Source organism: Pseudorca crassidens, chromosome 13, assembly GCF_039906515.1.
Source record: "Pseudorca crassidens isolate mPseCra1 chromosome 13, mPseCra1.hap1, whole genome shotgun sequence".
In the NCBI taxonomy this organism is placed as follows: domain Eukaryota; kingdom Metazoa; phylum Chordata; class Mammalia; order Artiodactyla; family Delphinidae; genus Pseudorca; species Pseudorca crassidens.
In genome coordinates, this window is record NC_090308.1 from 17,695,447 (window position 1) to 17,709,005 (window position 13,559).

General features: G+C 39.7%; 1 protein-coding gene across 1 annotated transcript in view; it reads right to left on the bottom strand.

Moving 5' to 3' along the window:
• Positions 1 to 971: 971 nt before the first annotated feature.
• SAMD5 (sterile alpha motif domain containing 5) overlaps positions 972 to 13,559 on the bottom strand; it is a 58,780-nt gene continuing 46,192 nt past the window's right edge. The window contains exon 2 of the mRNA XM_067701829.1: positions 972 to 6,035. Within this exon, the coding sequence (XP_067557930.1) occupies positions 5,973 to 6,035 (63 nt within the window). The 3' untranslated portion in view covers positions 972 to 5,972. The remainder of the gene's footprint in view (positions 6,036 to 13,559) is intronic.

The window sequence follows — 13,559 nt, forward strand, 5'->3', positions numbered from 1 at the left end:
TGACATCAAACAAAAAGCTGGGATTAGAGAACCTGGGAATAACCTCGACTGTCTATCACCAGCCCAATGTCACGGTGGGTGTGCCACACACTCTAGGCTCCTTAGTGTCTTAACTACACAATTTCTCAATCCATCTAGGACATCCTCAGGTCCCTTTTCGTTTCTAAAAACCAAAAATGTAGCTATTTCTTCCTAATATTTACTCCACATCTTCCTTGCTTTAAATTTACTTTCCTTTCATTTTGTATTCAGCGTGAATAAAAACAGCTATTCATCATCATCAAAACATATCACATGATGCCATTTATACAGAACCCAAAACACTATTACAAAACTTCTTTGAATTAACGTTCGGGGCTGCTTATCATGTGCTAATTATCGTGTTAAGCATTTAGAAGAATTATTCCATTTGCTCAAGGTCCTGAAGGAAGAAAGTAGTAAGGCTGGGATTCAAATCTTTAGGTCTCATGACCCCTGAGATGCTGCTTACCTATAATTGAATCACAACAACCTTTGGGTGGAGATTCAGGGACTCTGGCAGCCACAGCAGGATCCCATACGGAGAAACTCCACATATGACCCCGCCTACCACCTAATATACACCACGACGTCACCTCCCACTGCGGGGGGCCACAATTACTGGCACGGAATCGCATGCTATCACCCTCAGAAGTATTTTTTTAGTCAGAAGCGGGGTGGGTGGAGAAGGGCGAAAGCCACAACATACATGTATAACAACCATCACACAAAAGCATCCAAGCAAACATCATTAAGGATTTATCTGAATTTTGCAGGCAGTGTGGGGAGCCCGGCTTTCTCCTTTCTTCTGGGTTCGCACTCTGATTCCCCATGCTAACCATAATGCTCCAGTACCATAAACATTTATATATTGTCCATTTAAATAACGCACATACTCTGTCCCATTCATCGAAATGTAAACGATCACAAAAGAGTCAAGGCGGAAACCGCAGTGAAAGCTGTAACGTTTATTGAACAGAGGACATATGTTTGCAAATTACAGCGCTGCACGAGCACACAGTCCAGGGTTCATAATGCTGTTCCAATTCGGCTCTCCAAAGGGCCTTCTCACACAGTCCCTTTTTAAAACAGTAACTGAAAGGAAAAAGGTGTCAATTGCAGTTACATGCACAAAACCACATGGCAACTTTCATTTAGAATGAATCTCTGCTCTACTACTTAGATGGACACAAGGTGATTCTTCAAGTCCATGCACACGTTTTTGTACGGTCAGAACTTTTCAAAGAATAATGCTTTTGTAACCCATAGAGTATCTCAGGATCGTGTCGAGTTTAGCAAGCAGGGCAACAGCTTCAGTGAACAACAGAATTTCTAACATTTGCCCCAATCAATATCCTACTTTGCCCTCAAGAAATTCAACACAGTACTTCATTTTTGGAATAACAAGGGAAAATTCATCTGACAAAGGACATGATACGGAATACACCTATAAAAGGGATTTCTCATCTCAAACAATGTTTAATAGTCGACTTCTTTCCTTTTGTTCCAGTGGAAGAAAGGTTGGTCAAATTGTCAAAAAAATACCACCAGGTTCTTGAGGTAGACTTTAACCTCCAATTTTCCTCTAAAAGTTATATTTTAACAACAAATTTTTTTTAAAAAACTTAATTTCCAGGAATTTAAACAATTTAAAACAAAATAACTATTTTTATAAGTAAAAAAAGTTATGTTTTTCCATTTTCTGAACTACATTCTATCTCTTTTTTTTTGCCTTTTATGGAAATATCTAAAATAGTGATCATGGAGTAGAAAGTTATTAGATTTTTATCTCCTTAGAGATTAATAATAGAAAACTGAAGAGGATTTTCTAATCAAAGAATCTGATAGTATAAAACATCTGATGTAGGAATACTTAATTGATGACCACTGAGACTGCTAATTAGAATAAAATTCAAAAATTCTAGAAGAGAAAGCCTAGCTGATTCACTTTGCTCTGCACAACTTATCTGGTTTAATTTAAGACAGCATCTCTGATGATTTTATTCTAAGCATAAGATGCCAGCTGGTCTCTTCTAAGAATTCTGTCACCCTGCCCTTGGTCTGAATGGTGAACTGGCCACTTTAGAGGTGTAGCTGTTGCTCATTTCTTGCATATGTCTCTGGATATACTTTTCTACTCTTTATTCCTTATTCACTTTGAAATACAGAAATCCTCCACCTGTCTGAACATGATATTTTGACACCTAATTAAATATTACATGTAAAAATGAACCATTTTGTCAAAGAATTTAATTTTCTTCAACCTTCCTTTTTATTACTGTTCAATGCCCATGCAAAGGACCTGTTTACAACACCCAGATTCTTCATAGAGGACATTCCAGGCAGGCTTATCTCAGTTTGCTGGCAGGTGCATCCCAGTCACTTGCACATCTGGTTTCTCTTTGCATAGAAAAGAGTTTGCCATCCACCATCATCTGCTTCATGTCTTGGCTGGATTTATCCCAGAAAAGGCTATGGGGGAATGCCCATTTGCACTCTTAATTTGTAAATCACAGTCATAAAATCAGAGGGAATGCATATCTGCCCGTCCCTAATTTGCACACTAAATTTATAAATCTAAAGCTGTTTTAAAAAGGGGCAGCTTAAAGAATACCTTTATATGTGTCTATGTGACAATTTCCCCAGACTTGAAAAATGTTGGCCTTAGCTATTCGCTCATTGTTTTTAAAAATCACATTCTTTTCATTCGATCAATAAACATTTACTCGACTCCTACTATGGGCAGGCACTGTAGCTCTCCTTTATCCTTCCTAAAAGAAAGCAAAGGGCCTTATTCAGTGGGTTTAAGGCATCAATAAGGACAATTTGTGCTTGAGTCAATTTATTCTTGAGTGTTCTAGTCAGTTTTAAGGTAATCTCTTTCATATAAGAGAAAAAAAGAAGGGAAGGGAGCGAGGCACTGCGCACCTACTACGTGTCAACACCGAGCCAAGAACTGTGTGGGTGTATGTTGCAGAATTTTTAAGCCTCTTAAGAACTAAGGGAGGGTATGTATTCTTCCCATTTTATGGACAAGGATAAAAAGCTTTGATGAGTCTAATAATTGTTCAAGATCATTTCTCATGCTACATTCTTAGCTTATGTTCTTAACAGATTAATGACAGGAAAAAGCTATCAATGTGATTCTAGAATTTGAACTCAGATCTGAGGAACTCCAAAATAAAAACTCAATGCTTATTGTTTCTGTTATTAATTTCACAACACCAAGATGCTGTAAATTTCTCTGGATTGAAAAACTGCTTGAGTACAGCTATTCTATGTTGCTGTAAATTCCTTTGTGAGGAAAGAGCCCTTAGAATCATGCATTCCCTATGCCAAGAATATGTGCGTAAAATCTTTCTTTCCTCACCTTAAAAATTTTGTTTTAAGATGAAATGAAGAAAGTGTTGCTATAATCCTCCCATTTCCTCAATATTATGAAGTAAAAGTCTGTAATTAACCTCTCTTGATGTTCTAAGAAATACAAATCAAGATAATCCTCTAGTTTTCATAATATATTTATTTGTCCCTCCGCTATTTCCTTTACCTTAAAAAATTAACGATATCATGAATATTAGATAAAAGAAAAAAACACTATGAAAAAATTACTCTTCTTAAGCTTAATTATCTCCAGATATAATTCATGGTAAGATTACTTCCTTTCTCTTATGTCTTATATTCTAACTCTTAACTCATCTTCATTTAATGCAAAAGAATTAATGGGCTTCCTTTAATATTTCTCTGCTGATTTTAAAGCTTTCTTCCTCTAGCTTTAGGTAAGAAGTCTTTAAAATCCATGGGCTATTTCACCGTTCTAGATTGTGATAGAGGATGGTTATTTTCAAATTCCAATAGCAAACACAAAGAGAAGATTTAAATTTGGCAAAATAATTGAAGCTAGACATTATATAAATAGAAAATAAAACTTGCAATGACCAAAGAGCCCCCTTTTTGGTTGCAGTAGATTGCATCATAATGCCCACAGTGAAAATACTAGATTTTTCAGAAATCGGGTCCTCTCTAGCAACAATTCAACAAATGCATGTAAATGTACATCTGTGAAATAAATCTGCCACAGATCCTGCACCTGGAAATGAGGTCTCGAACAGGAAGCCATTTATTATCACAATAAATTATATCTATAATCTACAGAGACCCCCCACTCCTTAAAAAAAACAAAAACCAAAAAAAAAACCTAACTTGGAAATTATAAAGACTCACTTGGGAAAAAAAAAAATGATGAAAGGTTGATCGGCGTATAATTCTTACAAAACTGCAAGCAGTATTTTTTTAAACATGTAGTTTAAAAGACAACGTATACATGCTTTTAGAGCTTAATTTCCTTGCATTTGTACTTAAGAATGAGACTGACGTTACCCGGTATCTAAATTAATCTCTAGAAGTAGCTAAACTATGTCAACCTTAGATTTTTAAAGCAGTATTGTGATTAAAATAGCCCTTGGAGACCTTAACTGCCTACCCATTCCCATACGCACCAGGAAGAAATGAATGTACATCTACCTCTTTTTCTCCGAGGGTTCCTACTCTTGAGCATTACAATGTGATGTAAGCTTCAATCTCTTTTGTACTTCTAAGTAGTGCAGGGAAGATTCTGGAATACAGCACTGCCCAGCTGCTCTCAGAATCTGTCTGACCGCGGAGCTTGCTGCATGTCTAGATCTCTTCTGATGATCTCCTTTTAACTAAGTGGGGTCTGGTCAACATGATTGCATTTTCTAAGCAGAAAAGAAAACTGCCAACATCCAAAGGCAAAAACAATAGGAATTAGAAGAACTCCAGATTCATCTTAATTTCTTCCTCCCACCTCCTTCTACTCTCCTTTTTGGCTGTGGTTATACAGGGCTCTTAATGTCCACTGCCACGGCCCACCTCTCTGCCCCCCCCCCCACCAAAGGCCTGAAATCAGAATCTGGGGAGGGAATCTGGGCCATGGCAGTGTCCAGGGCTGAGGAAAACTGGCCATCCAGTCACACAGCTGGCCCTTGCTCCATGTACATCAGAGTAAGACACTCTTACATGTCCTAACACTCAAATTCAGCCAGATGAAACTTAAAAAGAGAAGTTAGAAAAAAGTTTCTTCCTTTGCAGATGTTCCTGAATTTGTCACCTTTATCATTGTACCTACATATGAAATAACTATATAAAGCACCTTAAAATAAGAATTCCTTCACCAAACTATTCTATAGAGAATTATATAAAATACTTCACCTATGAAAACAGTCCTATATAAAGCGAAAAAATATGTTAAAATACAAAATTAAAATGACTATTCTTGGGCTTCCCTGGTGGCGCAGTGGTTGGGGGTCCACCTGCCGATGCAGGGGATGCGGGTTCGTGCCCCGGTCCGGGAGGATCCCACGTGCTGCGCAGCGGCTGGGCCCGTGAGCCATGGCCACTGGGCCTGCGCGTCCGGAGCCTGTGCTCCGCAACGGGAGAGGCCACAGCAGTGAGAGGCCCGCGTACCGCAAAAAAAAAAAAAAAAAAAAAAAAAGACTATTCTCAACTTAAAGGCTAATTTGGAAATGATGTAATTTCTAGCTATTGCCAGAAATCTTTTTGTCTTGTATTACCACTTAAAATTAGTCAGTACCCAAATGCCTTAGCCAACCTCACTTATTTGCAGCAAGAATTCATAGTACCGAGGGCAGAATCCCAAAATATGTAGAAGACTGTATCTCACAATGGTGTGTCTTTAAAAAATGAACTCAGTACTTCTTTATGTGTGATATTTCACTGCCTTTTGTCTAGCTATTATAAGTTCGTTACCCAGTGTACTAAGTTGATTATTCCAGAATTTTTCCAAGCAAAAAGTTAGGCTGATGAGTATTTCCAGGGTCATCATCCATTTCCCTTTTTGAAAGAAGGCTCTAAATATGCCCTTTTCCAGTCTTCAGGCACCTCATCAGTCCTCCACGAGTTCTCAAAAATGATATCTAGCGGTTCTGTGATGACTTCGGCCAATTCATTAAGAACTCTAGGATGCCAGCCATTGGGACCTGTGGATTTGAACATACCGGGGTTATTTAAGTTCTCCTTTACCCATTCTTCCCCTAGTCCATCATGGATTCCTGCTCCAATTTTTAAGTCATACTTGTCCCTTTCTGGTTACTACATGGACTTCTGAAAACCAGCTTTCAGTCTCTGCTTTTTATCTATCAATTTTCTCTTTGAAGCTAATAAGAGAAAAATGTATTTTATTCTTCTCAAGCCTATGTTTTGTTTAAAAAAAAAAAAGGTCTACTTCTCTTTCCTTTCATGTTTCTTATAAGAAAAGGAAAGTTAAAACACAATAAATAAATAAAAGTATATCTTGTAATAGTTTGCCTTCCTGAAATCACATCACTGAATTCTACACTCTGGCAGCCTTAGTCATAGGTAACAGTCAACGTACTGCTAAACATTTCAAAGGCTACCTAGCTCATGCTCAGAGGGTACATATCCATCCAGCTTGTCTGTACAAGTGCTAATTCAAAATGTACCTTCCAAAATAAAAAAAGATTCACAATCATCTTTAATCATGATTTGTATGCACATAACTTTAACACATAGGCATTTAAAAAGCATAGTTGTGCATGAACTGGAAAGAGATGAAGAAGCATTTCTTACAAACAGTAACCTAGTTGAATTCATCTGCTATTGTGTGGTCATCGGCACCAGTGTTCTGGGATTGATATTACACTAATTATCTCCAAGCTCTGATCCGTGTTGACAGTTTTAACCCCTTCGTGGTCACCATGATTCCTCCAAAATTGAAAGACAGCAACAGATTACAGTTTCCTGCCCATCTGTCATAGTTATGCCCTGGGCCTAGAATCCCTTGACAGATCGAGAATGGACAAAGGAGAAGAAGGAAAAAAAAAGAGTGCAAAGGAAGAATGAGGATGCCTGGGTCTCTCCTATGATTTTTGATAGGACAGGCAGGCTGTGCTGCTTGGATTCAACGATTTTCTTGTTGTTGTTTTTTAACTGGAAAAGCTTCTGGAAATGGTTGAATCAATTTTGCTCTCTTTTGTTTTTGTTTTGTTTTGTTTTTCTAGTCTATATCTCTCCAGTGGTACCTCCAGTTTTATCTCTTGCAAAAAAAATCATATTGCAGGCATTATTAAGACTTTTAAGAAACAATTCTGCATATTTCTCTAGGGCATAATAATTTGTTTTAGCATATGCCATCTTCACCCTTGCTCAAACCTGCCGATGGCAATATGTTAACTAATATGTCACCATTCATTACTTTGCGTAATATCATCCGGCAGTTGCATCTAAATGGATAGGAAGTATTACTAGCCATGCTCAGGAAGTTTCTTTCTCCAGAAAATCAAGCTGCTTTCAGGCCTTTTTCGCCCCTGTAAGACCAAGTAATAATATCTTACTACTCACTAATATATTCACATAGTCACTCAGATAAACCCATACCCAAGCCAATCAATGCCTCCATGAAAACGAAACTCCTGTTATAAACTATGTAAAAGTAATGTTCAATCTGTCTTGACAAACTAAGTTTTTTTTTTTGAGGGGGGAGTGATCAAAGTTACCTTAACATCACGAAGGCAAAACTGTTTCATTTTTAATGCTCTAATGAATGAATGAATGAAAAAGCATTGCAACAAAAATTGTATTTGCTATAGAGTGCAAGCTAACTTGCTATTTCTATCTGAAAAACCAGAAAGAGCCTCAGGTTACAGCATTAGGGTTACTAAGACCTCAGGAAGACTACAGCTGAATTCTGAAGGGGTCACAAAGGAAGGAGGCAGCATCTTGAGGACATTCTTATTAAAATGATTCTTAGATTCTTAGATGTCTGCACCACACCTGATAGGCTCTGCCTGAAGTCAGCAGGATGACCTTGTCTACTGTTAAAGGTCATTTTATTCCAGGAACCTGTGGAAATAAAGAAAACGCCTTTGTACAGACTATCATCTAGTAAACGGGCAGACACCCTCCACCTTAAACTTATCTAAAGATGTGGACCACGAAGTCATTCACAAATCTAGCATCAACCTAACAGCCTCGGAAACCTCTTGTGTCTTTGGTTCAACAAAAATAAATCGCATTCATTAAACAAGCCCAGCCGTGCAATTTGCTACTTTTCATTCTTTGGGGGAGGGGGTGGGAGGCAAACAGGATTTCCACAGTTGGGTCATGGAGAGTTTCAAGATGTGACAGCAGTCGCAGAGAACAGTAATTAGCTGAGCACAAGGTGCTTCGTGATCATAGGAAATGTGAGTAATTTCCATGCTAGGAAGCCTCCTTGGAGCTCTGGCGCCTGGCATGCATCGTGACATCCCAGATCCTTTTCCTTACAGACCGCAGTCCTCAAGCTGAATAGAAATGAACAGATGTTCACAACTCTGACCAGCTTTAAGGAGATAACTGCTAGAAATACGTCTTATGGGCAAACAAGCGATGCCAGTCCAGCCTCATTTCACAGAGCTGCTCCTACCACCTCACATTTTTTCCTTTCATTTTCCCCCCTAAATAATCCGGCATACTCCTACAAAGAAAAAAGACCTTTCTTCACTCCACCAAGAAAAATAACAATCTGTTTATATGTGTTTACAGCCTTCTTTGGATATGACTAGGCTGACTTAACAAATCATGAAAGGAATTGCCTCAAACCTGGTCCTTTCTCAAAATTCATAAAAGTCAACCTCTGGACCAATAAATAGCAAGTTATATTTTTGGTTCTACTAATGCTCCTGAAGTTTTCCTGTTTTTAAAGTTTGTAAAAATTGAATGCCAGAGGTTTGTAATATGCCAAATTATTATCTATGTCTACGGAAACATTACTAAAAGGTTTATACTCTGGTTTGGCCTAATTCTTCCCCAATCTGCCTTTGAGCCCACTCTCAGATAGTCCTACATCAGGGCCATACAAACCTAATTCTTGGGCTGAACTGTGACTTTCTCAGTTTTATTTGCTCTAAGCTCTTATGGGGGATGGGAGGGGTACAGGGACAGTCTTTCATTTCACAGATACTTGGCAATTCTAATCTATGTTAGAGTTCCAATCTGAGAAACAGAGGGGGTGGGCAGGGGTGCAGAAAAAGTTATTTAAGGAATAAAGAAACTATTATCCTGTGGTTAAACATTAAATGTTACGAGATTACGTTTTCTTGTTTCTCAGTTGATTATTCTGATTTTTAACTGGCTTCCAGTCTGTTGCTCTTTTCAGCTTGTGATTTTCCCCCTAATTAAAAGGCAATCAGAGTTATATGCAGGCTAAACCATTTAGAGGTTATTTCTCTATTGTGATATTAGGTTAAAGGATGTAGCTTCATTGCAGATGTAGAACCAATAAATTCTCCACACGTGGTGGCTGAGATAAAAAAAATAAAACTGGTGACTGTAACATAACAGGCCATGCAATTCCCTTGTGGGGGGGGGGGCGGGAGGGGGATGACTCTCTCATAGGAAAGAATTAATAAAGAACAGTGGCGCAAATGCTGCCTTCTCTCCTCCTGGATGGCACAAGGCACACAAATCTGAATCTTTGGGTGGTTGGTGATAAGACAAGATTTTTTAACACGTAACTTTCTCAACATTCAACCATGTCACACTACTTATTGTTACGGAACCAAGGAAGGTTGGTAATTTGATAAGAGACCGGGGAGGTCGGCGGGTGTAAATACAGCCTCATTTTAGCTGTAAATTTCTCCAAAGGCAGAAACCACATTTTACACTTCTTTCTGTCTGCCTCGGGAATATTATACATAGCATGTCACACACTTCTACTGCTGATTGATTCAACTGTCCACAGTATAATTTTTACATACAATTTCTCAGTAAACAAAGTTGCTATTGAGAAATGTTAGTCTAGCAAGTCAGATAGGAGTATAGTTTCCTTTGCCTACACAACAGAGAATAAAATTGCAATATGTTCACTAAACCCATCTGCATCTTCACAGTCATCTTTCAGTTCCTCGAAAGGCCTCTGGTGGGGGGGGGGGCACCTCTCAGCTGCTGGGAAGGCTGAGGCTGCCTCCCAGCCCCCAGTAGGCTGGAGGATGCAATGTTACGTTACACAATGAGCTGGCATATATGTCCTTTTTTCTACAGGGGTTTTACAGGGTAGGTTTCCAGGGATTCTATAGAAAAATGTTTGGCCTGCTCCAGTATGATCCACGTATATTTTCTTTTTCTGACTTTAAACACAAATACCCAGACGCATTATAAACCATTCTGTACAACTATCCTGCCTCCATCTATGGTGTGTACTTGGTAAGTACTGATTTACTATCTAATTCCTGGAACAAATTAAACAGGTTATAATAAGCTGAACAGCTTCTCGCCACCTTCTCTGGACCCACAAGAGTTCTAAGCTTCACTCAGGACTGAATCTGCAGGTGTTAAGCAAATGGAAAGTATACTGGAGAGGATGGAAATTCTCCTACCCCTTATTATTCAGAAAACTCTCAGGAACAAATTCAGAGGTTAAAAGACAAAAGCGTCTTTATTTATGCTCTCCTCAGGGCATTCACCGATTTTATAATTTTTCCAACTGAATAGCTATGTAAATTTCCGATTTCTTAAAACCACTTTGTTATAGTCATCGTTGACATATTCTGAATATGCTAAATTCCCCCCACACGGAGGGCAGCCCACAGGGCTGTGGTCGGCAAGTGGCAGCAAACTCCAGGAGACCAGGCTTCAGAGGCCCGGGACCTCCTCGGCTGCCCAGAGTTGGGTCATGTCTTATCTCTACCAGGAAGAAATGATCAGGGGTTTAACTGTTGGGAATTCTGAATTCTTCTTTCAACAATTTTATAATAATTAACAGCTGGTCACAACATGAAACTGGGGCTAGGTCACCACACTTTCAAGAAGTTTAATAGTACTGTTACGGAGGCAAAATAGTAGCTGGAGGGGACAGTGCTTTTAAGAACAAAGAGGGATTCTGAGCATGTTTACAGATGGAGTGGAAGGATTCCATGGAGAGAGACCAAATGCAAGAAAATAAAGGCATAATTATGGACCATAATTATGACTAGGGCCAAGGGTAGATACCCAGAGGAGGGATTAGTCTTAGAGGGGAGAGAGGCAATTCCTCAACAGAAACAGAGGGAAAGAAGAACAGATGGGCAAGGACGTCAACACACTTTGAGATGAAGGAGAGAGCGAGGGAGGTAGCTCGTGTGCAACGGACTTGCAGTTCTCAGGAACGACCTAGCCAAGGTCATCTGCAGAAGGGGAGGTGAGAGAGGAGCAAGGGTACAGTTTTAAGGCGCCCGGAGGCGGTAAGGGAGGCCTGAACTGGGACATGAAATCAGTTTGACAGCTGTAGGAGGGCAGACTTAGCTGGGCTGGACTGCATAGAATTACAGTGAAATGAGCTTTTAGAGTTTTTCTGTATTATGCTTCAAAGTCTCCAAATACTACACAAAATAGGGATCAAGACACGGGCCTGGAAATGCTCAATACAAGTCCAGAATAGAAATAATGATAAGTGCTACAGTATGTTGTATATGAGTGTTCTGTCTTCCAGTAAAGCTCTTTAAGGCATATTTGATATGCCTTTGAATGAAACAGTGCCGTTGATGACTAGCTTGGTCTGTTTGGGCTGCTATAACAGAATACCACAGACGGGCTGGATTATAAACAACAGAATTATTTCTCACACTTCTGCAGGCTGGGAAGTCCAAGGTCAAGGTGCCCACAGGGTCAGTGTCTGGTGAGCCTGTCTTCCTGGTTCACAGACACCACCTTCTCACTGGGTTCTCACAAGGAAGAAGGGGCAAGAGAGCTCTTAGGTCTCTTTTATTAGGGCATCAATCCCTTCCTGAGGGCTTTACTCTCATAATCTAATCACCTCCCAAAGGCCCCACCCCCAAATACCATCACATTGGGGATGAGGTTTCAACATATGAATTTTGAGACATAGACATTCAGTCTATAGCATCATCTGTCTCTAACCAGGCTCCCTGGCTACCCATTTAAGGGTTTCTCACCTCTCTGTCCCTCCGTCTCCTTCTCTCTCATCTACATACTCACAGTAAAATCATCCTTTATTATGTACTAATGGTGCTTGAAACCACCATTAACACTAACCTGCTAACTCTGATTACAATTATCATTAATGTAATTACCATCAACTGTAGGTTTATAGTACCTATTACAATTATTACTACCTGCCTACCCCGCCAACAGTAAACGGCTACGAACAGTAACTGAGCGACCTTCTTCTGTGCCAGGCACTGTGCTAAGGACACAGTATATTTAAACATAATCTCCTTTACTTCTTACCACAAGCCAGCGTGATGGCTATCATGGACTCAGTTTTACGCATGGGGAATCTGAGGCTTTAAAGTGTAGATACCCTGAGAGGGTCAAAGAGCTAATCAGTGGCAGAGCAGTCCTGTCCCACAGCAAAGCCCAACCTTGTAAAACTATGTCTGCACTCCCCATCATTTTTGTTTTTATTTATTTTTTATTTTGGTCCGTGCAGCATGCGGGACTTCCTTGACCAGGGACGGAACTTTGTGCGTCCTTCAGTGGAAACGCAGAGTCCTAACCACTGGACTGCCAGGGAATTCCCCCCATCATTTTTGACTGTGAATGTATAGTAGTTAAATAGCATCCTCCAAAATTCACATCCACCTGAAACCTCAGAATGTGAATTTGCAAATACAGCCTTTGCAGATGGTTTAAACTCTGGAGATGAAATCATCCTGGATTTAGGGTGGGCCCTAGATGCAGCCACTGGTGTTCTTTTAAGAAGAGGAGAAGACACAGACACACACCGAGAAGAAGGCCATGTGAAGACAGAGGCCAAGAGCGGAGTAATGCAGCTACAAGCCCAGTAATGCCAGGAACCACCAGAAACTGGGAGAGGCAAGGGAGAATTCTCCCTTCGGGCCCTTAGAGGGAGCATGGCCCCCTCCCCAAACTGTGATTTCATATTTCCAGACTCCAGAACTGTGAGAGAGTAAACGTCTGTTGTTTGAAGCCACTCAGTTTGTGGTACTTTGTACAGCAGCTCTCATAAACTAATATGGAATCCTTTCACAGAAATACTTAATTTCTCAAATGCTCTTGGGAGTATTTTTAATCACTCCATCATTTTTAGCAATACACGCAAATGTGATTTTAGGCAAAAGGTATTTTATTTTTATTCAGGATACAAAATGTTGCACATAATGCTTACTTAGATATTATATTTAATGTCATTCATAATATATAAGAACATTTTAATTTTGTCCTATTAAATAAATGATGCAAACTGTTATATGATTTGTAAAAAATACATTAAAAACTATATGCTGTGTTTATGCATCCTCCATGTATATTAAGATGCAGACTGAGATTTAACTATTTCCTACAGCATCAAAAATAGAAAATAATCAGGGCTTCCCTGGCGGCACAGTGGTTGGGAATCTGCCTGCCAATGCAGGGGACATGGGTTCGAGCCCTGGTACGGGAGGATCCCACATGCCGCGGAGCTACTAAGCCTGTGCGCCACAACTACTGAGCCTCCCTGCGCTCTAGAGCCTGTGAGCCACAACTACTGAAGCCCGCGTGCCTAG